A 26,440-nucleotide genomic window follows, 5' to 3' on the forward strand; every position below is an offset into this window, starting at 1 on the left:
TCATCAGTCATTTGACAAATGGAAATAAAAACCATAATAAGATGCTACTTCACACCCACTATGATGGTTACACTCAAAAACAATTACAACTTCTGACAAGACATGGAGAAACTGAAACCCTCATAACACTGCTGGCAAGAATGTAAAACATTATAGCCACTTTGGGAAACAGTTTCTTAAAATGTTAAAAGTAGATTTACCCTACAACTCAGTAATTCTATTCCTGGCTATCTACCCTAGAACTGAAAATCTATGCCCACACAAAACTTGACAACACAAATATTCATGGCAGCATTGTTCGCAATGGCCAAAAAGTGAGAACTAAAATGCCCATCAACTAATAAATGAATAAAATGTGGTATATCCATACAATGGAATATTATATAATAAGAAGTAAGTATTAAACATGCTATGAATGGACCAACCTTGAAAACACGCTAAGTGAAAGAAGTCAGTCACAAAAAAACACCTATGCTATGATACCATGTATAGGAAATATCCAGAAAATACAAATATACAGAGACACAAAGTAGAATAGTACCTGCCAGAGGTTGGGCATGAGGTTTCATTATGGGGAAATAGACATGTCCTAGAATAAGACTATGATTATGGTTGTACAAATCTGAAAATTCACTAAAAGTCACCGAACTGCATAGTTAAAACATTTGAATTTCATGCTATGTAAAAATTACGCTTCCACAAGCTTTTAATTTAAGTAAAGGTAAGCCACAGACAGGAAAAGTATTTTCAATACATTTTTTAAATTACCAAAATGTATTGTTAAAACTTCCACAAATCGAAAAGAAAAACTAGGTGACGGAAAAACAAAATATACCTTAAAAATATAAAATGACAATTCAGATAAAGAAACTCCACCCATCAATAAACTTATGCTTAAAAATAAACATGACGTGAAGATTAACCTGCCCAGGTAACTATATGAACTGCTTAAAGAAAATGGATGACTCACAGTTCTTCATTTAGGTAAGTCTTTTAAAAAACGGTTAGGTTCAGCTGTCCTGAGTTCCAATTACAGACAGACTATACCATGAAAGATTCCTATTTTAATTTCTCCATTGTTCCTTGCCTTTTCAGTCTTATAAACCCATCTTACACATCTAATAAAAGCCTTCTTTTATTCCCAGGTACCAACTTAAGATAAAACAAACAAACAAACAAACATTTTGTTGCCATTTGGTTTTACTTGCTTTTAAATTCTTACACTTAGGATCATCTTTGGCGGATCATCTTTGGCCAATAATGTGTGTCAGAGTAATCTATCTCTTTTAATAAAATAGAAGGTGGTTCATACAAGATAATGCAATCAACATTTGCCTTTCCAATCTTCTTTCCTTATGGTGTTTTTTAAAGTAATTAATGAAACAAAGAAAAAAAAGAGCACAATTCATTCTGAGCATAACCAGTAGTAATCAGACCAAAAAACAAGTAGGAAACGAACATGAAAATGTTCACTAACCTTCCAGTAGTCAGATTGTAAACTGTAGTACCTCTGGTATGCAGATAATGCTGAAAGAGGGAAAATAAGTATGAGTCGCAATTACGTCCCATGCCAAATCAATAATACAAGTTTTAAGAAACATCACAATAAGCTTCCCATCATACCCCACCTTCCAACAGAGAGTGATATTTAAGACCAAACAATTTAGAAATCTGGACCCTCCCCATCCTGTAGTCAGACATAGTAAGTATCAAATATACAGGAGTTCAAGGATGTAAAACCATTCACACCTCAGACCTAATCTTGAACAGAATCTAGGCTACCTCTTGAATCAACATGGCCTTCTCACAGAGTAGATCTGATAAAAGGATTAAGAATTTCTACTTCGGAATGTGCTGAGTTATTTGTTCCCACAAGGGATCTCACTTCTAAGAATGACCAAGAGCTCAACCACAGCAAAGAGCAAAAGGACTGTTTCTTTTGTGATGTTTCCTTTCATATAATCAACAAAAAAATCCAGCCCACAATTAACTTACTCCAACTCAATTCCAAAATAGGGAATCGCATACCCCTAAATCCATGAGGCATAAAAGGCTGTGGAAAAAATTATAGTTCCTGTCAATCCAAAAACTCAGTGAGGAGGTTAAAAAACAAAATAAACTGAAAATTACATACACACATTAGAATTGGTAGAATCTTTTTAAAAAACTGTTCAGCAATAAATAAGTCATGGGGATGTAATGGTGCAATGGTGACTACAGTTAACAATATTGTGTTGCATATTTCAAAGTTGCTAAGGGAGTAAATCTTAAAAGCTTTCATCACAAGAAAAAAATTTTTTAACTATGGTGATGGATCTAAGTAGACTTACTGTGCTCCTTTTGCAATATATACACTGAATCATTATATTATTCAATGCCTAAAACTAATGTTACATATCAAGTATACCTGATTTTAAAAAGACTTAAGATTTTTTCAAATAAAAGATATCGCAAGTGTAGAATTTTAAGTAGATAAAAATGGGGGGAAATGCAAATTAATATTTTCTAGAACTGTGTGTGTAACGCTTTCATAGTGTTTATCAGTAAACAGCCAAAATACATGTGAATACAAAGCAGAGAACTTTCTAAACATGTTCAAATTAGAGAAGCATTACCCAAAATCATCATCATATATCTGAACAAGGAACTTATTTAAATAATGTTCATCTTTTTTGGCATTAGATGATGCCAACCAACCTATCCTTGGAAGGGCATTTAGAAGTATGTCCAGTTTTAGTGAAAAATTGATTACAAACTATCCTGCATTTTCTAGTTTTTCACACGATTGTTGCTAGCTCACAAAGGTCACTGATTAATGGTCTTCTAAAAAGAAAAGCAATCCAACTTATCATTCTACCTGGAAGAAAATAGTCAAACAATGTTTGTGTCCTGAAACCATCACTGATTTATAAAAGACAGTCATAGGAAAGGTATTCTCCCTCTACTACTGGATGCAAACAAGGAAACCTATATATCACTAAATACCACCACAAAGGGAACTACTCTTAGTATGAAGCCCACAGAAGATAGGAGAGGAAACAAATGGAAAGTAGCTGGATACTTTTAGACCTCAAACGAGGCCTAGTACACAACTCACCTACGAACTTCACTTATGGGAGGCAATCAATTTGCTTATTATTTAAGCTAGAATCAGGTCTTTGCTTTTGTACCAAAATCACTCTAACCAGTAAAAGTCAGGGTTCCTAAAAATTTTGTGCACTCACCATATTAAATCCGGACTGCCTTTCAATGATGTTCTGGGATTCCAGCAACCTTGGAAAGCCTGTTTCCAATAACCTACCTAATAATATATATTACATGACTTCATAAAATTCCCATTTTAGAATTGGCAGTGCACTTAAAGAGATAGCATGGTGTCCTCCAAAGTAAATGATACACGAGGTCCAAGAAGCCTATTTGACTATCGGCTGGGAAAAACATAGCATCCATACTACTATATGGTAAACCAAAAAATAAATACGAACTCTCAAATTCAAAGTCAAAAAAGTAAATGCTTCAAAGTGCAAGCACAGATTTGTAAATGAGACATTCCTTCCATGAGCATTTCTTACCTTTCCAATTATACCTTACCCCATTAGGCCTAGCATCCTATTTTAAGAAAAAATCTTAACGTATTTTATGATTCCTAATTCAAATAAATCATTAGAACTCTTAAGACTATACAAGTACCCATCACCAGAATCTCTATAGTGAAATCCTTCTAACCAAAGCAAAGTCATTTCAAATCTCTAAGTCAGTTACGTATCCATGAAAAAGAATTCCTGGTTCACTGTAGCTACTTTTCTAAGTCCTTAACAGAGAATAAAGGAAATCATCTGTTTGGACATCCTTATAATACTTAAAACCTTTTTCACAATGACTGTAGCATATTATCTTACTAGGCTCTTCCTTCCCTGAATCATCTAATCTTCACTTTGTGATCCCTGGGTTCTCTATTGGTTCAAGAAGTCCTTCTTCATCCTACTAGGAAATCTTTTTACCATTACATCAGGAAAGACTGTCCTTTTGCCACTTAACAAAAAATGGTGTGCCCAAACATACTAATATCCACACTCTATCAACCAAATTCCAAAGCTCAGATCTTTTTAATCCTGGGAACCAACTTTATTTATGAACAGACCTCAAATTATTTTTTCATAATTTTGAGTTTCATTTTTAAACAAGACTATTTAGTCTTTTAGATTAAAAAAGAAGAAAATATAATTTAAAAGAATATTAAAAAACTGGCAAAGAAGCTGGGTCTAAAAAAAATAAATGCAAAAGATAACAATGAGAAGTTAAATTTAACTATTATAACAACTTAAGTGTAACCTTTCTCACACAATCTCCTTTATTTTGCCCTTTACCTCGGGAAGAAAGGAGAAGAGGAGGAAACAAAAAAGGAAATTATCAAGGATAAAAGAATGACCTATAGAGATGGGAGAGGGTATTACACATAGTCAGCCCTCCTTTAACTTCAAAATTGTGCTATACAGCCTTTCACATATAAAAATGATAAAACTAAATAATAATTGTTAATACTCAGTTATAATAAGGGAAATAGCCAAAAGTGGCAAAATTTTAAGGAAATAGGCAGTTCTCTCGTTCTACTAGTGCTGTAAGCATAAATTAGTAAAGAATTTTTTGCAGCCTACTTTAGCAGTGTCAAAAGTTTTAATACAGTTAATCCTTGCACAACAGCAGAAAATTCACACTTAACTTTCAACTCCTGAAAAACTTGCTTAATAGCCTACTGTTGACTTAAAACCTTACCCACAACAACAAAAAGTCGATTAACATATATTTTGTGTTACATGTTACTGTAGTCTTATAATAAAGTAAGCCAGGGAAAATAAAATATGATGAAAATTCTAAGAGAAAATACATTTACAGTACTGTAGTGTATTTACTGAAAAAAATTCCACATTTAAGTGGACCTTTGCAGTTCAAACCCATGTTATTAAAGGATTAACTACACACACACACCTTCGCTCAGTAAGCCCACCACATCAAAGTATTCCTTCTAAAAACATAAACATGGATGTGTGCAAAGATTTAGCTACAAGGATGGACAACAGTTAGTACCAAAAAAGGAAAGAAACAGTCTACACAGGCAATAAAGAATTCTTCTACCTATAAAATAGATACTATATAGGAAATGGAAATGTTACAAAGTGTGTTTCTCAGATGGAGAAATTAACACAATACACCAGGTTAAAGAAAGTAGCAGAGTTTAATTCAATTTTCAAATGTTGAAAATTTATTGTGATAGAAAAGTCTCTGAAGATTTGCATCAGAAATGTTTAAAAACAAGTGTCTCTCAATGATAAAATACCAATGGGTCTTTAATACATTCACATAATATTTAAGTATTAAGTGGCTGGACCATGCCAGATATAATGAAATAGAGATGTGAGCAAACACATGGTTCTGTTCTCAGGCTGTTTACCTTCTATGGTTATTGATCTTTTAATATAATTCTTTAAACAATGAACGTATTAATTCATATAATGTTAAAATAAATGTACTTATGTTAAAATTGAGAAATGGTCAACATTATCAAATGAGAACTCCCAGGAAGGAGACAGTAGGAAAAGTAGCAGCTTTAGGTAAACATACATTCTTACCACTTCCTAAAAGACTGACATTAAGCCTTTTATTACTTTTTTTTTCATCATGGTAAGTATACTCTTGAATCCCTATCACCCATTTCACGTACCCCCACCCACCTGCCCTCTGGTACCCATCAGTTTTTGTTCTCTATAATTAAGAGTCTGTTTCTTGCTTAGCCTCTTTCTTGTTCCCTTTACTCGTTTGTTTTATTTCTTAAATTCCACATATGAGTGGAATCATATAGTATTTGTCTTCCACTTATTTTGCTCAGCACTATACTCCTTAGTTCTACCCACGCTACTGCAAATGGCAGGATTTCATTCTTTTTCATGCCTGGATAATATTTCATTGTCTATATATACCATATCTTCTTTATCCTTTCATCTACTGATGGGACACTTGGACTGCTTCCATAATTTGGGTATTGTACATAAGGTTACAATAAACATGGGGATGCATGAATCCCTTTCAATTAGTTTTTTTGTCTTTTGGGAGTAAATACCCAGTAGTGCAATTGCTGGATCATAGGATAGTTCTACTTTTAACTTTTTAAGGAACCTCCATACTGTTCTCTAGAGTCGCTGCACCAGTTTGTACTCCCACCAACCATGAACAAGGGTTTCCTTTTGTCCACCATTCTCACTCACACATTATTTCTTATGTTGTTGATTCTGGCCATTCTGTCAGGTATGAGGTGGAATCTCACTATAGTTCTGATTTACATATCCCTGATGATGAGTGGACATCCAGCTATTTGATTAAAGTTAATTCCTTATAAGTTACAAGCAGCCTAAAGAGTTTTTTCAGTAAAAGAATAAGGTGTAACTGAAGAATAAAAAGAGAAGTTCAAAGTCTTATTATAATTTGTCTGGAATTTAAAAAAGAGAGATTTCCAGAGAAATACAGTGAGGGACTAAAGAGAGTTAAGACAGATTCAGTAGATACCAGAAACTTCATGCTTGGAAGTATTATGGCTTTGAGTTAAGGTTATCAGAACAAGAGAAAGACAGTGTGCCTGATGACAAGTCCATACGTGTAGTGTGGGATGAAAAGAAACAACAATGTAGTTTAAAGGTGATAGCCTTGCCAGAAAAAAGGGAACCTTCTGCAGAGTTACATGCGATGGAAATGCAAGGAAGATAGATTTACAATGCAGTCTATATTCCTAATATTAGACTGTGTACTAACTGCAGACAAAACTCAGCATTTCTGTTTTCACCCCCTAGCCCAATGTGTCTAGGTATGGAAGGAAAAGGATGTACTTAATCTGACATTCTTCAAATTTGTCAGTTGCACTGACTGCCTTCTTTAGGCCAGAACAGGCTGTGGTTGCCTAAAGTTATTAGGTCAACAGATTTATTTGATTTATTTCGTTTGTTATCCGAGGCTAGACTGAAAGGTTACATTTATATCCTGGATAAATGATATCTTAGAGAGCTTATATGAACTTTCATTATATATAAATGACTGATTTATTCCGCTCACTAGCCTTCTCAAATTCCGCTTTCTGCCTTCTCAAATTGTGACTGCCCAAAACAATCTTTTCCCTTTTATGCAGCATTAATACGTATTAAACACATGCTAACATTTGAGAAACCTGTGAACAGTATCCACAACAGACCTTCGTTCCCATCTCCTTTTCTCCACACATTTGCAAAGATTTAATATTACAGATTCAACCAGACAGAAAGTTGGAAAAGCTAAGAAACAAATAATCTTTTACTGCTTCATCAGCACCTTCACTGAGACTTCCAACTATAATTAATGCACACTGCCATTATTAAATTAATATAGCTGGAGCACCTGGGTGGCTCAGTTGGTTAAGCATCTGACTCTTGGTTTCAGATCAGGTCATGATCTCGGAGTGGTGGGATGGAGCCCCATGTCAGACTCCGCTGGAGGTTATTTCCCTCTGCTCCTCCCCTTGCTCTCACATCTCTCTTTCTCTAAAATAAATAAAACCTTAAAAAAAATTAATATACTCCTCAAGATCTTTAACACCTCACATATGGCTTACTATAACAGAAACAAAGTATATGTTTTGAGTTCCTTCAATGTGTTCTGTAACAGCTCTCTGGTTCTTTAAGCTACTATAACTTGTGCTTATTGCCTAGACATAGGATTCTGACAACCTCAGTTATGGTCACTGTTTTGCTTTCTTGGATACTTCTCAAATGCATTTTCTAATTCTAGACCATGAGTGAACTGAACAAAACTTGTGATTCCCAAATTGCAATGGAAGGAGTGGAAGTACTGGTGATTTTTTTTTTTTAAACATAGATATCACAGTCTGAAAACCACTAAATACATTTAAATGAAGTTATACAAAGAAATAGGATGCAATGAGTAAATGCAATGACCACATATGAACGATCACCTGGACTGTAATGGGTTTTCAGAGACATACGTAATATCCATTCTATGGATATTATGTGCCTGTATAGGTCAGTATTTTGTATTTTTATTTCATTTTATCTTACTATCTCAACACAAATTTGTATTGTATAGCAAATATATATACAATGCAAACTAATTTGCAAACTAGTTTGCAAACAATGCAAACTAATTCCAATGATTCTATCTGAAAGGAGTTTTAAACAAAGAGTAAAAGAATCACAACCTTCCGGGGTGCCTGGCTGGCTCAGTTGGTTAAGTGCCTGACTTGTGATTTCTACTAAGGTCATGATCTCATGGGTCATGGGATGGAGCCCCAGGGTCACACAGGGCTCCACACTCAGCAGGGAGTCTGCTTGGGATTCCTTCTATCCGCTCTCTCTGCCCCTCCCCAACTTGTACGGACACGTGTGCACTCTCTCTTTCTCATATAAATAAATAAATCTTAAAAAAAAAAAAAAAAAGAATCACAACCTTCAGTTCTAACAGCTAAAACAATAAAGAGGAAATCATGCAAGGATTAAGAAAATGGTAATTTCTGAAGAAGCCAAAGAAGATCTATTATTGGAAAATAACTACTCTATGTTCTTATATTTTATATATCCTAGGATGGAGTCTTGTCATTCTACCTAAGAACGACAAAGAGAGCTCACCAACTCTGACTTAAGACTTCTTCACACTAGCAACTCCTGGCATCAAACTCACCCTCGCCATCTGAAACTGCTGAGTTACTAAAACAACCAAAATATATTTTGTCCAAAAGTGATAGACAATGCAACAAAATGAGAAAATTACTTGAAGGAAGGAGGAAAGGGAGAAAAAAAATCAATCACTGGAGGGAATTTCAGAGAAAACTTCCAACTCACAACAAACCACAAAGTATTTTTTTCAATTTTCATGGTTTTCATGCTAGTATCAGGAATGATAACTGTTCAACTAACTGTTTATCAACTCCCCTTCAACTAACTGTTTTACTTCAGGATTTCTTACTATCTCCCAAGTCTCCTACCTCATAATTTCTTTTTAGAATTTTGATGTGTACTCTGAGATAATTTGCTACTTAATTTTCTAAGCAATTAACTTAGTGACTGTCCTTACCTATAATTTGCCACACGTATTTACAGATATTACATATAATTTCTATTATACTACTCCTAAGGTCCATCACATATATTTGCAAGAATATATACACCTGCCCTTCAGTCCAGGGTTCTCCATCTCTCAGGCTGTTTTCCAACCCAAAGAAGAGAAATCACTATCCCATCTCATGGCTTAAGGCAGTCTAACAGCGCCATCAGCTGTTTGGTTCAGCAAAGGCTAATGAGTTAGCTTCAGGGTTCGGAGTGGCAAAGGAGGTACAGGAGACTCTAAAAAATCATTCAAATCTCACATCTAGGAAGGAATATCAGGAGTCCTGCCTGCAGACAGCCTCTAACAGTGAGCTGCTTTAGGTGCAGAGCCACCTTGCCCAAGGTCACACTCCCTCCCAGGCTGGCCCATACCCAGTATCAAAAGGATGGAGTATAAAGATCTGGTCATCTTTACCCAACTTGGGATAGCTCTGAAGGGCCATTCTAGCTCCAAGGCTCCACATGGAGTTGGCCAAGGCTGTCATAGCTTAACTTCTCACCTCTGTCCAATTCTTCCTCTTTTCAACCCAATTCTTTTCCCTCTACCTTCCACAAGTGCTGATCCTAAAGGCACTCCTTACTAAATATCCTGTATGCTGAACTCAATCCAAAGGAATCCAACCCACAAATAGGCCAAGAGCACTGAGACTTCACTGACCAAGCCACCCTGGCGCCCCAACCAATTAGTTTTTAAGAATAAATTCCTAGAAGCCAAATGACCAAATCAAGTGACAGAAATTTTTTTTAAAACTCTTCAAACATATTACAAACCAGAAAGGTTTATTAAAAAAAAAAAAACAAAAAACCTGTTTTAGGAAATCTTTTTTTCCTTCTGTTTCAAATTCATCTGACATGACAGAAAATGTTTTTTAATGAATAAATCCATAACAGTAATGATAAAGTATACCATCTGCAGATCAGAAATGTTTAGGAATTCCTATAAGGCAGGAAGCAAGATGGTATCACAATGACAAATAAGTACAGTCCAAAATGTACACAAAACAGATTCTACGATTTTGCACTTCAAAAGTAGAAGCAGTTTTTCACAAGGAACCCCAAGATCAGAAAATTTCACACTAAGAAGAGGACTCAGTACTGTAACTAAAGAAGTGTCTTCAGAATAATGGGCCAGTAAGTCCCCTACATACGTATACCTGAGCAATTTACTCACATGTTCACTGTATGGCTTATGTGTACTCCCTAAAAAGTTATGGTTTATAATCCGTTCTCCAAAATTAAATGTCTGTTTGGCTGAAGCTGGAGGTTCTCACCTTGCAATGGGTTCCAAAGAGAGGAGGAGGAAGCAGCCTGAGGTAACAATGTCTCCATAAACTGGTGGTAGGGGTGATGGGAGTGTGGACAGGCCTACTAGAGATGGGCTCTAATTTTGAACTTACAGGAAGATGTCAAAGAGTGGACAGAAAGAATTCAATAATTAGTATGTAAAAAGGAATGTTTTTTGTAACTTGGAAATATGGTCGATAAAGACTCAAGGAAAATTAAAGAAAAAAATCAAAGTAACAGAAGCCATCAGCTTGAAATACTACAACATACTAAAATACATACATACATACATATATATATATACCTCGGCATCCATTCTCACCTTCCTCTTCTTCCTATTACAAATAACTGAACTACTGCCTAGCTATCAATGGCGAGTTCATCTACATGACAGTAAATGGGTCTCAAAGCACCTCTTTTCAAGGACTTAAATCTTTAAGTTACCATTCTCTGCTCCCATCTTATTAGATTACTCCCTGCCAGCTAGTTCGCCATATGTCCCACCTTACTTCCAAAAAAAATCCAGGAAAGAATAAAACAAATATCCCTAGACTCATACCCATACAGCCAAACATTTTATAAATGGAAAATATAGTTAAGTTCATAGGTTAATGAAGTTTTAAAGAGTGTTATATATATGTATATATGTGTGTATATATGTACACACACACACGAACACAGACACACACAAAATAGCATGCTCTCCAAGATGCAGTATTTAAAAATTATATTGTAGAGAGAATTTGTGTACTTTTGTGTAAAACGGTTTCCTTTAAATAAGTTAGTCTTAATTAAAAAATCTAACAGTGTTAAGTAATTATTAATACCTATTATCCTGAAGCCATTTCGTAAGTACTAACCAGTTTCACATAACAATCTCCAAACCCTTTTATCTCTGGCTTTTCAGATTAGAAGACTGAAGCTCTGAGGTCATATATACATTATGCTAACGATAATGCCACTGTAAACAATGGAGATGAGCTGAGAAATAAGCCTAACTTCAAACCCCACATATATTACACCTGTCTCAAACAAAAACTGAATTTTCACTAGGAAAAGTGCTCACTTGACCTAATATGAAAGTGGCATTATAAAATATCAACATTAAACAGCAACAATCCTTCAGTCCAGCCCTGAAACATGCCAGCTGTTCTGCCCACTAAATAAAGTTGTGGAAAACAAGTATACTATGTTTATCTGGTCCACATTCAGATGTTCACTACCATCAGAAGGTTAAAATGTTCTTGTTTATAAGGATACAATTTTTCTTTGCTATAGGTTTTGCCTTTGATATTAGAAGAGTGGGTGGTATTTGGGGGTGCTTTCTCTTCCTAAATGAATAGTCGTCTGCATCAGCAGCATGGTACTAAAAAAGGGACACATCTTAGGGGACTGTCTTGAATTATTTAACTCATTTCTTACAGGAAAAAAATTTCAAGTGAATAAAAAACCTGTTTTCTCCAATGCTCAAGCTCATTATATGATCATCTCTCTGCGCTGCTTATCTTTACAATGACTACAGATCAGATTTTCATTCAAATTATTTTCTAGCTACAATGGAAGTTTTACAGTCAGGATAAAGAGGGGAAATATTGAGTCTTTGTTACTTCTTCAACATGTCGATCCATGGCCCACCTTTTTTTTCTTTTTTCTTTAAAAATCTTACGTTTTAAGAGAGCAAGCAAGCAGAAGCAAGGGCGTGAGACAGAGGGAGAAGCAGACTCCTTGCTGAGCAGGGAGCCCAATGTGGGGCTGGATGCCAGGACCCTGGGATCATGACCTGAGCCAAAGGCAAATGCTTAATGACTAAGCCACCCAGGAACCCCTATGGCTCACTTTCTACTATGGTAGAGCTTTTAAATGGCTTTTAAAGGGCAGGGATTTTTCACAAGGTAGAACAAAATGGTAGTGCACAGGTAGGTGATGGTTATCAGTTAAACTGGTCAACTCATTGATAATTTACATAGAGTTACATGAATTTTTCACATTTCTATCTACCCCATTTTTCTTCCTCATTGTTTAGGATGTTCACAAGCTTACAATTTCTTAGAAATAAAAACGACAGTATCTTCGGTAGAGTACAAACAACTATAATTATTTTGAATATATATAAATCAAATAGTAGTGAATAAGGGAAAAAATTACCTTTTGGATAATCTTCCAATAAGAGGTTGAAGTGACCTAATTGACAAAAGAAATCAGACTCCACTTTTCCTTCAGCTTTTAAGATTAGAGATTCGTAGCAGCGAACAGCCTAGAAATAAAAAATACAAACATTTAAGAAAAAGGTAAAACCCTAAAATGTATTCCCTTCCTGAGGTAATGCGTATATCCTCTATTCAGTCACCCAAGAAATCAATATATTCCATTTCAACCTCAGACACAGTCAATGCAGTGTTCTTCTTTAGATACCTAAGTATTTATTTGAAGAGCCACTAAGTCATGGCATAAATGCTTTTCCTATCTAAAACAGAAATACTTGCCAAATACGGAACACTTTGATAACTTTATTCATAAGCTGCATATCTAAACTATTATGGTGGTACTTGTTGATATAAACAGATAATATCCACCTTTCCCACACACTGAAAGAACTTTATTCAATTACGTAAAAATTCAGATAATCTCCAGAGTAAGAATAATAGCTACCATTTATACTGAACAACTTTTTGTCATAACCTCTATCAGTTTAAACTACCATAAACTGCCTTTCAAGCGTCATCTCGTGATGTGCTTTAAGCCCACTCTAACTCTAGTCTTCATCTCACCCTTACTCGAATACATGTAAATGTACTCACTCTCACTATTTCTTCCCTGAATAAAAAAAATAACACACTATTTTAAGCATATTATCCTTTTTTTGTAATCCCAGAGACTGCAAGAGAAAATGAACAATGGAAAGAACAGACTTCTGGAGTCTTAACAAATTCCAGTTCTCATTGGCTACAGGAGATCCTGGGGAACTTATCCTCTCTGCCTCTCCGTTTTAATAACACTCAGAGGGCAGACAAAAGGATTCAATTCAGAATACTTCTCTAAGCATTTATCACACTGCTTAGCATTCCATAGGTACTTAATAATTGCTTCTTTACTTTCTCCTTCGGTATGTAAAAAGCACTCTTTCAGGATTATTTCAAGCTTCCCAAATAGTTTTGTCACAAGTTACCTGCTAACAATTTACTCTACAACGTTCTTATGTGTTAGAATGCGTACTGGAGTCACTAAAGAAAGAAATGTATAGGATTTCTCAAATATCTAGGTACATTCCCAGATTTGGTATCCACAAAGAAAGGAACTAGAATAGTTTCTGTTACTAAATAATCCCTTTCACCATCACTTCAAGAGCATTTGATGCAAAGTACCCACTTAAAATGTTCTGATTTTTACTCTCTTGTAAAATATAGGGCCTCTGATGGACAGTTTCAAAATGTATATCCTAAAATTTACCTATGCAAAGCACATACATATATACATACTCATCAAGGCAAATTCTGGGATGACTTTACTGTCCTTAAAGCCTGACATTTTACAAAGGGCTGTCTTCAGTTCCTACTCCACTCTTAGCTATCTACATGTGCATATGTACCAAATCACAACCATGAGAAACTATTCATTCAGCTTCCCTATAATTAAAAGAGTCTGAATACTACACTGAAGTGTCAGAAATTACTATAATTTGGAGGCATGAAATTTCAAGATCCTATTTACGTCATATATAATCCTATCCGGCAGATGGTTAAGTGCACAAAAATACAATATATTTCAGTACTTTTTAATACCAGAGAAATTCACAAAATTACTGGGCTACACTATTACAATTCTTAATTTTACATAAAATGAATGACTTTAAAGCTAATGCCACTGTAAATTAAACACTCAATTAAAATAGTTATTTTTTTTTCTTAAACTCTTAGTTATTTAGAAACCTTTCCTACTCCTCCCTGGTAATTTCTTATTGCTGATGAGCATTAAATTTATAAGCAAATATGGTTTCATAGTGAAAAGGGATTCAAGATATAAACATGAAGAAATGTAATGATTTAAGCAAAAAGATGGCAACACCTATACTTCCGTCTTACCATCATACCTTAACTCCACTACCATGATCACTTACTGCCTTATCTTCCACTTTCCATAAAACAAAGGAACACATCCAAAATGAATACTATACATAACTCTGATTATCATAAAGCATTAACATAAGGTAAAAACCAGAATGGGCAGATTTTAAATTCGCCTACCCATACTCTCAAGCTTCATTAACAAATTCATAAAATTTCCAACAAAGCCAATAGGCACCTATGAGCTAATGTTGGTGGTCAAAGATGATGCTGATAGAGCCAAATATCAAATTGGATGGAGATGAGCAAAAAGTCAGAATAAAGTTTCCAAGTGCCTTGTGTAACCATTTCATAGTGAAACTTCATGAATTTATTTGAAGGGTTTGAGGTAAATGCTGATATTAGATACAGGTAAATACAACTTTTTAAAGAGCATTTAAAGGAAAAGAAATAACCGGAGATAATTTCCTATACTCTTAACTCATACAATAATCCAGAATGAAACAGTATTTTTATAGTAACATTTTTAGTCAAAAGGCTAACTACAAACATAGAAGATAGTTTAGATTTAGAACAAAGTTTAGGAAACGTCTATAAAGCAAAAATATTTACTGTTAAAATGGTTACTTTTATATTCTTGCTCTTTTTACTTGAAATGTGCACAAGTAAAATCATCCCCACGTGTACACACATGGGGAGGAAGAAAAAGGACTAGAATATAAAACAAATGTTAATAGAAAGTCATGTAGAAACTTTATTTTGTTATTTTTACTTCCCTATATTTCTAGATTTTTCATAATTAACCTATAACTTTTCTATTCTTATAAAAGTCATTTAAAGAATTATTATGATTTCCTCTAGGATTCACCCTACCTTCAATGTGAGGATAGTCAGAAATTTGCATTTAAATCATTTGTATTTATATCAGCATCATTCAATAGAGCACTTTCTACAATGATAAAAATGTTCTATCACCTGTGTTGCCCAATAAGCTAACTACTAGACACATGTGGCTACTGAGCACTTAAAACATGGATAGCAGAAGTCAACAAGTCAATTTTTTTCTTTTTTTAAAGATTTATTTATTTATTTATTTGACAGAGAGAGAGAGAGAGAGAGAGATCACAAATAGGTGGAGAGCCAGGCAGAGAGAGAGAGAGAGGAGGAAGCAGGCTCCCCGCTGAGCAGACAGCCCGATGCGGGACTCGATCCCAGGACCCCGAGATCATGACCTGAGCCAAAGGCAGCGGCTTAACCCACTGAGCCACCCAGGTGCCCAACAAGTCAATTTTTAAATTATTTCATTTTAATTTTTATTTCTATTTAAACAGACACACGTTAATGGAAAGAGTAGAGCTAGATTTTTTTTAAAGTTTAAAAATAATTGAATATTTGATCCCTATGCCACATATCAGGAAAGCAAAAGTTCTGTTTATAAATGAAAAGCCTATAAAAATAATGAAGTATCCTGCCCTGGGGATGAACAATGCCTTTCACAAAAATCACTGTTACATCCTATGGCTGTTTATAGTTAGTGATATACACACCCATAATCCCTACCACCTACTGCAAAAAACAATGAGAATGAAAATAAAGTTAATCGTTAAATACCAGAATCAAAGGAGATTAAACTAAGATCCCCCCAGCTAGGTAGAGAACGTCAATGTCTTCCTCCCATTACAGTACCGTTTTCCACAATGTTTAATATAATTTATGCTCAGTATCTGCTTTATCTTTATTATCTGAAAAATCAGTTACCTCAGAACCGTGATATTGTCATTACCCTCTATTTCTAAACCTTGACAGATGAAGCATAGAGCTTATGAACACAGACGTGTAACATGTGCTTTTTTAATGTTAACATTAAAAATGCTTAAACATTATAGTCGTGTATGATGAACTGGTCAGGGCCTACCTGAAACAGGACACTTGTTAATATTTTAGAATTGTTAAATACAGGGAACTTTTAAATAAATGATTTTCTTCCAATTTAGGAGATTAGCTAAAGTTGAGAAAATTAACTTGTTTATTTATTTATTTGTGTTTATTTATTTATTTTGAAAATTAATGTAGATTTAAATACCCAATGATTTTAAATGAAAAACTTTTAGGTTGACTATAATGAAGACAAGCATGCAAGTCCTGCCCTTAATTCTTAAAAGCCAGCCACACATACACAAGATGGTTCAGCAGCGAGTTGACTTACAAAAGAGGATTGTAAGGGATTTAAGCAGACTACAGGTCACCATGTCATCCGTGAAATATGGCTACTAAAAAAGCATTCATGACCCAAATTAATAAAAGCATATTATACAAATCAACACCAATCATCAGCTTGCCAAAGTCTACTCTGACCAGATCTCTAACATTATCACCGGTTCTGAGTGCCACATTTTAACAGGTGGTAACTTACAGAGGGCTACAATTTTGATGAATGATGGAAAAACTGTATGAAAAATATTTTAACTAAGTTTAACTGGGGAGAATCATCAGGGATGCTAAAGCTTTACTCAAAAATTTAAAAAGTTGTCTCTTCAGAAATAAGATTATTTGCACTTTGCGTAGCTCCAGGCATCAGACCAATGAATGGGTGTAACTCACAAGGAAGTTTAACTCTGTTCAATCAGAAAAGAGGAAAACTTATATATGCCAAAAATTAAATGGGCCATCTCTGGCTTATATCTGTACAAAGAATTAAAGCATAAATTATTAAGCTATCTTAGTGGGAGTTAGAAAAGAGACTTCTTACTTTGGATCTAATTCTGAGCTGCAGGTTTTTTTCAAGATTTCTTGGGCTTCCACAATATAAGCATACAATGTCTAATATTATATATAATACATATCCACACACGAACAGACATACATATGAGTGTATCTCTCCTGACTTAATTTCAAGATTAGTTTATTCACTTTGAATTTCAATAATAAATTTCTAAAGAAATTCGGTATCTTGACCTGCTTCCCTCAAACCCTAAAAATGTTTTGCATTGTTAAAGCTGATTATCTTTCCCAGAAATATGCCTCGTAAATAATGACGATTCTTGCCCTTTCCTGACACTCCCAATGCCTTTGCCTGGCTGCTTTTCAAACTACCTAAGTCTAAATCATTTTTTGAAATTTCAAGTCACCACATTTTTAGTATATGTGCTGCCAAAGCCAGCACTCACCATATTTTTTTAATGAGGGAAGTGTTACACACAAATATTATAATCTTAAGGCTTATTGGTTCTTTTTTTTTTTTAAAGATTTTGTTTATTTATTTGACACACAGAGAAAGATCACAAGCAGGCAGAGAGAGAGGAGGAAGCAGACTCCCTGCTGAGCAGAGAGCCCTATGCAGGGCTGGATCCCAGGACCCCTGGGATCATGACCTGAGCCAAAGGCAGAAGCTTTAACCCACTGAGTCACCCAGGCGCCCCAAGGCTTATTGGTTCTTAATGACATATTTATCCCTGAACCTATATATATCAGACCTCCATACTTAATATTCACTATTTCTGAAAAGTTAAAATGTATACATCACCAATTCTAAAGGGTATAAAGTGAAAAGTCTGTCTCCTAATCCTAACCCCAGCCACCCAGTTCCCTTTCCCAAAAGCAAAAAAATTTTTTAAATTTTCTACTGTATTCAAGACCATTTTGTGCAGATGCAAGCAGATATATTTTCCCTACCTTGGTATTAATATTTACATATTTATACAAACACTGTTTCGCAACTTGCTTCAGATTCTAGATTACCCTGATATCTTTTCTCCTCTCTTTCTCTGTTAACAGAACCCCTAAGCTTAATTAGACATGTTTTTACAGAATAAATACGGGGATCCTCTGCCCCCCTTGTAGGTGTAGCCTGATGATTAAGCTCTGGCCAATGGCAAACAAAGAGCACACACTGCTTCAACTCCTACTTCCCCTAGCTGGAAGCACCTAAATGTCAGAAGCCAAAGTGGATGATGGAACATAGGAAAACAGAAAACCTAAGTTCTTAGAACAGTGGAGTTCTAGAGCAGCGTGGAACTGTCCCTAAGAATTATTTAAACAAATGAAGGAGTATGCAGCCATCTTTCCTTATTTAAAACAAAAACAAGAGCAATAATATTCCAGTCACCTAATGAAATAATCATTAACACACAGAAAAAGGATGAAGGAGGGATGTATGGTTAAGCAAGTATCCAACTCTTGATCTCAGCTCAGGTCTTCATCTCAGGATTGTGAGTTCAAGTTCCATATTGGAGGTCCATACTGGGCAAGAGGCCTACTTTAAAAAGGTCAATGGCGGGGTGGGGACCGTGGGCGTGGAGCACCTAGGTGGCTCAGTCGGTTAAGTGTCTGCCTTCAGTTCAGGTCATGATCCCAGGGTTCTGGGATCAAATTCTGCTTGGGCTCTGTGCTCAGCAGGGAGTCTCCTTCTCCTTCTGTCTCTACCCCCACCCCACTCGTACACCCTCTCGCTCATGCTCTCCCTCTCTCTCTCTCTCATAAATAAATAAAAGGTTTTTTAAAAGGATGAAGAAAAAAGGAAAAAGAAATCTAGTTAACTGTCACCCACACTTAACATTTTAGAGAAGATACAAGAACTCATGCATCTGTTACTTACCCTATCTCCCTCTCTCCAATTTCCAACATGTTTTGCATCACAATAAAGTCAATATAACAAAATTTAAGCATTTCAGTCTTGCTCCTGGATTTCTCTGCCTCTCTGGACCTATTACTCTTCATTCAGTGGATGTGCTGGATACTAATGAGTAAGTAAGCATCATGCAAGATACTATCATGGCACTCTACATACCATTCTTTTCAAATAAACTTTTAAAAATACTTTGCTATTGCAAAATATTCTTACCGAATTATACTACTGAAATCAAAACTGAGTAATTTAGTAAGTAAAGCCTTGATAGCTAATATGAGTCTTTGATATGTACCAGGCATGATTCTAAGCACTCTACACATATTCATTTACTCCTCACAATTTCTCTATGAAATAGAGAAATAGAGTAGGGTGAAATAGAGACACCCTACTTCACAGACAGAAAGAAAAACTGAGCCATAGAGAAAACAAATACTGCATCCAAGGTCACAGTCACAATTAGGAGAGGCTGGTTTCAAACACTACCTGGGGTTCCAGAGCCTCTAAAGCAGTTAGCTGTTCAACTCAAGCCATGCCTAGGGACCCAAAACTCATTTCCAATAAAGGATACCCCATAATAAACTCTCCCTCTTATACTCCCACAAACTAGCTCCCTCCACACCAAGCAGACCAGCATTAAAATCACCACTTCCTGGTCCCGCACATCCCACAGAAAGATTGAGCCTCACAGTACTTTACCAAATTCTCTTACCTTGCTTTATTTTAAATCATATAAAAAGCAACATTAAAATAAACACAAGTACAACCCAAACAAACAAACAGAAACTAAGTTCCCATATTCAAAAGCCACGTGTAGCAGAAGAGCACTACTGTTCATATATATAAAGGATAATATACCAGTTCAGACAACATGTGGAAAACATATGGAAAATGTTATACAGTTTTACCCTGCTTTTTGTATCTTCTACATTATATCTCCTTAGTTCACCTCGTGTTCTTATTGCTCTCTTTAGTATATTTGGCAAAGAAAGGCCATACACAGCTGCAATAAAGCAAACTAAGCCATACTACCTGAACTGTCAACAAGTTGCTTGATTACTATTAACTCTAAAACCTTAATTGTTTATGCAAGCAGCCAAATGAACTAATGATTTCTACGTTCACACATGGACACACAGATACCCACCCCGAGGGCCAATATTAAATTTTTAAAAAGCTGTTGTGTCAAAACACTTGTTATTTTACAAATAATTTTTTCTGTATCACACCAAATACAACACCATGCAGACGGGATACAGTGAAGTTATTTATAAAGCCTCATTCAAATCAAGCATGTGTATTAAGTCTTGAGTAATCTTTAAAATGATTTACTTCTAAAATCTGGAGGTAAGTAAAGTATAAGATAGAACTTCAGCAGAGTGATTTCTGTGAATAAACCCCAGAGTAATCCCATGATTTCCCATATAAGGCACTAGGTATTACAGCTTATATTTTGCCTCATTTGCTTGCTACTCCACAGGATCTATTATTTATCTAGAGGAATAAAGAGACAACCTTACATGCAATCACTCTCCCTGTCATTTCAGCTATATACATTTAATTCAGATTTCAAAAAAAAAAATACAAATAGGAAAAAAGCCAGCTACAACAAAAATAAGTAGGCCAAATTGACATAAAGGTGTAAAAACAAAAACTTTATTATACCTGCTATAACCTGGATACTTGCTATAATATACACAGTTCAAGTTAACATCTTTGGTAGTAAAGTATGCATTCATTTGTTGCATATGCATTTGTCAAATAATCATAAATCCACAAAGAATGAAATGACCAAGCACTCCACTGGGGTAAGGAAAGAGAAGACATTACATTTATCAGCACAAACTCCACTGAAAATCATCTGCTTTGCATTCCACAGTTTCTAATATGTAGTAGGCACTTAGATTTAACAACTAAATAAATGAACAACCCTAAAACTAGAGAAACTGCAACACAGTAAAGGCCCCTCCCCCAAGATAGTGCTTTAAAAAAAACAAAACTTTTAAATCTGTCTGAATACACCCTTCCAAACTTTCTTCTATGCATGCATACAAATAGTTTATATAAAACTGCATAAAAAGATCTGTACTATTTCTTTCATTCAATATATTACCTGCTTACTGTGTCAAAACATACAGATCTGCATCAAAATTAACAACTCATACATTTTACTGAACAGCTGAACCGCAATTTGTATCTACTGAAGAGTAACCGTTTGTTAACCAAGTTCTTATTACCCAATGAATACAATCTGGCAAATTTATATTTCTTTAGGATAAATTCCTCACAAACAGAAAGCACAATTTAAGCCTTAATAATCCCACCAGCAAGCTGAACCAATGTCATCTTCCAAAGTGCTAATTTTCAGTTGATTACTTTTTTCCAAATATTTACTAGCTAAATTTATTATTTCTTTCATGAACTATCAACCTGTTCCTAGACTGCACACATTTCTCTACTGGATTATTAACAGTTTTTCCTAAATGATTTGTCGGATGTTATTTCTATGAAAAAGACTTTTACATATAATGTTATTGCAGAATATCTCTTCCCAGTTTCCATCTGCCTATGAATTCTTCACCATGTTTTTGATGTAAAACCAACCACCACTTCCTTCACAGTATATACATTAAGTTCAGAATTAGAAAATCCCCAGCTCCCTGACCCAATAAACATGCACCAATATTTTCTTCTGTTGTCAAGAAAGAACCAAACTAATTACATTTTCTTTCCTGTGTAATTTTTAGACCGGCCCAGCAGGATTTAGGATCTGGAATTCCCTCCCTCCCTTATCAAACTAAAAAACATACATATAACTCCATTTCTGAGATTCATATTCTTTTATTTTTTTTTAAGATTTTATTTATTTGACAGAGAGAAAGATATCGAGAGATGGAACACAAACAGGGGGAGCAGGAGAAGGAGAAGCAGGCTTCCCACTGAGCAGGGAGCCCAACGCAGGGCTTGAACCCAGGACCCTGGGAATATGACCTGAGCAGGAGGAGGCAGGGGCTTAATGACTGAGCCACCCAGGTGCCCCTGAGATTCATATTCTACATCCAACATTCTCTAACACATGTACTGGGAATGTGTAACAGGGCTGCTGAAAGAGAGGTAGCTTCAGCCTCTGGGGCTGCCAGGCAAAAATCAGCCAGGGGGCCAGGGCAGCCACAACCAATCAGCCAGAGCCACTGTTTATGTACCATCATCAATCTTAAGTGCCTTCAGTAGCTTCTCCTGGTCATTAGTACAAACTATTTTTCCATGTATGCCATAAAAGAAAAAGGTTTAAGGCTTCAAGCAGCCTGGACACAACTACTCTGCTAAAAACTAAAAAAGGTTGGACTAAACCAAAAATGACGTTAGACTTCTATACCTACACATACAAAAACCTATGCCAGATGGATTGAAGACCTAAATGTAAAAAAGCAAATTTATCTAAACATTTAAGAAGAAAACAGCAAAATGTCTTTGATACCAGCATAGGTTAGGAATGCTTTAAAAATAGACCAAAATAAAATTAAATAAATAATAAAATAAAAATAGACCAAAAAAAAAAAAGGCATGTCATGAGAAAAAGGTTAAAGGTTAATTCAACGACATCAATGTTTGGGACTTTAGTTTATAAAATACACACACACACACACACACACACACACACACAACACACTACTAGAAAGGCAAGTCATAAATTGGGAAAATACACTTTTCAACACATATAGTGAGAAAGTATTCACATTCAGAATATACAGAACTCCTAAGAATCAGTAACATTCAAAAAAATTACTAGGAAAAATTTGGTCTGCCACTGTGATCTACAAACTGTTAAGAATGAGCATTAAAGCAAAACACAATCATATTATTTGCTGACTGTAAAGATCAAGGAACAGGTGCATTACCCACTCCTTAGATATTTCACAACGGTTCGTTTCTATTAAACCACTAAAAGGTAACCCTGCTCTAGCCTATCATAACTATAAATTTTTCCACTCAGGGATTGAAAGAATAAAAGTAATAAAGTATCAAGCAATTCAGCATATGCTATTATTAGTGGCTCTTTTAGCAATCTGTTCCATTAATTTGAAAAAGTTCATCTGAAAAACCAGTTCTGAGAGCATACTGTACCAAAAATCTGTATTTAAAATCAAACTACCTGAACATTAAATACTCATTTAAAATATTTTCACATAAAATATGAAAACTGACCATCCAAATACCATTTCAGCTTAGTTTAAGTCTCTAGAAAGCTCATATTTAAATTTCTATTTGAAATCAGTGAAATAAAGTATGAACGCACCAATCGCAGGAGAAACCTTAAATCTAGTTTCTTTACACAAGACACACATTTGAATTACTACAATGACATACAAATTAACATTTCAATCTTTCATGCTATAAGGATTTTCGAGGTTTAAAATTCTTAGATCTTTGGACTTCTGCTTGCAGGCTAGATGCAGTAAAAATGGACCAAATTTATTCCGAATGAAGTAACTAAAAAAACAAGAGAAAATGTGTGAAACAAATGTTTTCAGACGTTGGATATCTGAGAATGCATGACAGTAATCTTTGAGAAAGGGAAAACAAAGGCTGTAAGCCCTAAAATTACCTCAAGCCTACTGCCTAGAAAGACGTTTAGGCTGCACACAGGCATAGGAAATTTTCTTGCCGGAACTAATGTAAGCTAGAATAAAGTGGAACAACATCTTTACAGTTATTGAAAGGAAAATAAATTTGTCAACTTACAATTCTATAATTAGCAAAACCATCCTTCAAAAAAAAAAAAGGTGAAAAGTACACTTTTCCAGATATGCAAAAACTGAAAAGAATTCAACACTAGCAGACCTACAGTCTAAGAATTTTTTTTTTTTTAATTTAAGAAGGTAAGTTATACCAGATGAAATATTGATGCAGAACACAAAACAAGACTACTGGAAATGGTAACTGCATGGGCAATTACAAAAGACATTTTTCTTATTTTTTTTCTTTAATGGCTCCTTAAAGCACAACTGATCCAAAAATATCTCACTAATAAGCAAGTTTAACAAGGTCACAGATATAAGATCAATATACAGAAAATAAAATTGCATTTCTACACCCTAACAATATATAATTAGAAATGAAATTTTTAAAATACCATTTATAATAGCTCTAAAAATATGAACTAAATAGGTATAACTCCTATCAAAGTACATGTAGCAGAATCCATATGCTGAAAACTACAAAACACTAATTAAAAAATTCAAAAATGACCCAAATACGTGATACTGTGAGAGATACTGTATTCATCAATCCGAAGATTCAACAGCATTAAAATAACTCTCCCCAAACTAATTTACAGATTTAATGCAATTCCAATCAAAATTCCAGCAGGATTTTTCTGTAGATACAGATGAAATGGTCATAAAATTTAAATGTAAAAACAAAGTGAGAAAGTCAGAATAATTCTGGAAAAGAATGAAGTTGAAGGACTATGACTCAATTATAAGACCCATCATAAAACTACAGAAATCAATTAAAACCAGAAATATCACTACATACCTATCTGAATGGCTAAAAAAATTCTAACTTTATTGAGATAAACTGACATATAAACATTGTGTTAACTTTATGGTTTGTGATGTGATGATCTGATATATGTATATATTGTGAGATGATTGCCACAATAAGGTTAGCAAATTCATCCAATACTTCAAATAGTTACACAACATGTGAAGAGAATATTTAAGATCTACTGACTAAGCAGCTTTCAAGAATAAAATACAGTATTGTTAACTAAAAATCACCATGCTCTACATTAGATTCCCCCAAATTTACCCATTTACAAGTGAAAGTTTGTACCTTTTGATCTACATTTCCCCTGACAAACACCAGTCTACTCTCTGCTTCTGAGTTCTACTTCTTTCAATTCCACATAAAGTTATAGTGAGATCATACAGTACTTGTCTTTCCACTTTTCAACTTAATTCATTAGAGTAATGCCCTCAAGGTTCATGAAATTTTTAAAATGGAACAATTCCAAGGGTTAATGAGGGTACAGAACAACTGGAACTCGTACACACTGCCAGTGAGAATGCAAAATGGTACAGTCACTTTAAAACACAATTTGACAATTAAGTATAAAGTTAAACATACATGACCCAGCAATCTCACTCCTAAGTATTTTACCCTAAAGTGAAAACTGATGTTCATACCAAAATCTACACATATATACCAAAACCTGTTTATATAGCATCTTTATTCATAGTTTCAATGAAAACTGGAAACAAGTCAAATATCCTTCAACGGGTAAATGGATAAACAAACTATGGGACATCTATATAATGGAATTCTATTTATCAAAAGAAGAGAATAAACTACTGATACAGCATGGATGAATCTTGAAGGTATTATGCTGAATAAAAGAAGCCAGTATCAAAGGACCACATAGTGTATACATATGTCAAAATTCATCCAACACGGAAAATAAGTGAAATTAAATATATGTAAATTTTACCTTAAAGCTTATTTTTTAAGAGAAGCTATTTAAAAGTAAAATAGCTATTTAAAGGGGCACCTGGGTGGCTCAGTCGGTTAAGCATACAACTCAATTTTGGGTCCAGTCATCATGATCTCAAGGCTGTGAGATCAAGCTCCCTGCTGTGATCTGCGCTGGGCATGGGGCCAGTTTAGGATTCACTCTCCCTCTGCCCCTCCCTATGCTCACTTAATGCACACGTGGCCCGGCCCGCGCTTTCTCTCTCTCTCTGGGGGGGGGAGGGGGGGAGGGGGTGGGATTCAGAAGCAACAGTAACAATGTTGCAGGGTTTATAACTTATGTAGAAGTAAAATGTATGGCAATTTTCCAACAGACTAAAATGGGAACAATGGAAGTACATTCTTGTTAAGGTCCATACTTCCCATGACATAGTATAATATAATTTTAAGGCAGACTGTGACAAGTTAAAGTTAAAATTAGGAAATTAGGGTGCCTGGGTGGCTCAGTCATTAAGCATCTGCCTTCAGGTCAGGTCATGATCCCAGGGTCCCAGGGTGGGATTAAGTCCCATATCTGGCTCCCTGCTCAGTCTCTTTCTCCCTGCCTTTCTCTGTCTGTCTCTCATGAATAAATAAATAAAACCTTTTAAAAAAAAAAAGATTAAATTAAGAAATCACTAGAACTGGTAAGTGTAATATTCAAGCTCAAGATTCAATGTCAACATATTCCTATATACCAGCAGTGAATAACTGGAATCTGAAAATTAAAAAAATACCACTTACAATAATAGTACCCCCCAAAAACGAAGTACTTAGGTATAAATCTAACAAAATATGTGTGTGATCTGTGTGTAGAAACA

At 35.0% G+C, this 26,440-nt stretch overlaps 1 protein-coding gene across 6 annotated transcripts in view; it reads right to left on the minus strand.

The window, feature by feature from the left end:
- KDM6A (lysine demethylase 6A) overlaps positions 1-26,440 on the minus strand; it is a 204,510-nt gene that overhangs the window by 125,562 nt on the left and 52,508 nt on the right. For all 6 annotated transcript variants that reach the window (XM_044235737.1, XM_044235739.1, XM_044235738.1 and 3 more), the window contains exons 3-4: positions 12,567-12,675; positions 1,478-1,527 (exon numbers count right to left, since the gene is read on the minus strand). In XM_044235737.1, the coding sequence (XP_044091672.1) occupies positions 1,478-1,527; positions 12,567-12,675 (159 nt within the window). The remainder of the gene's footprint in view (positions 1-1,477; positions 1,528-12,566; positions 12,676-26,440) is intronic.

This window comes from Neovison vison, chromosome X (assembly GCF_020171115.1).
Source record: "Neovison vison isolate M4711 chromosome X, ASM_NN_V1, whole genome shotgun sequence".
Classification (NCBI taxonomy): domain Eukaryota; kingdom Metazoa; phylum Chordata; class Mammalia; order Carnivora; family Mustelidae; genus Neogale; species Neogale vison.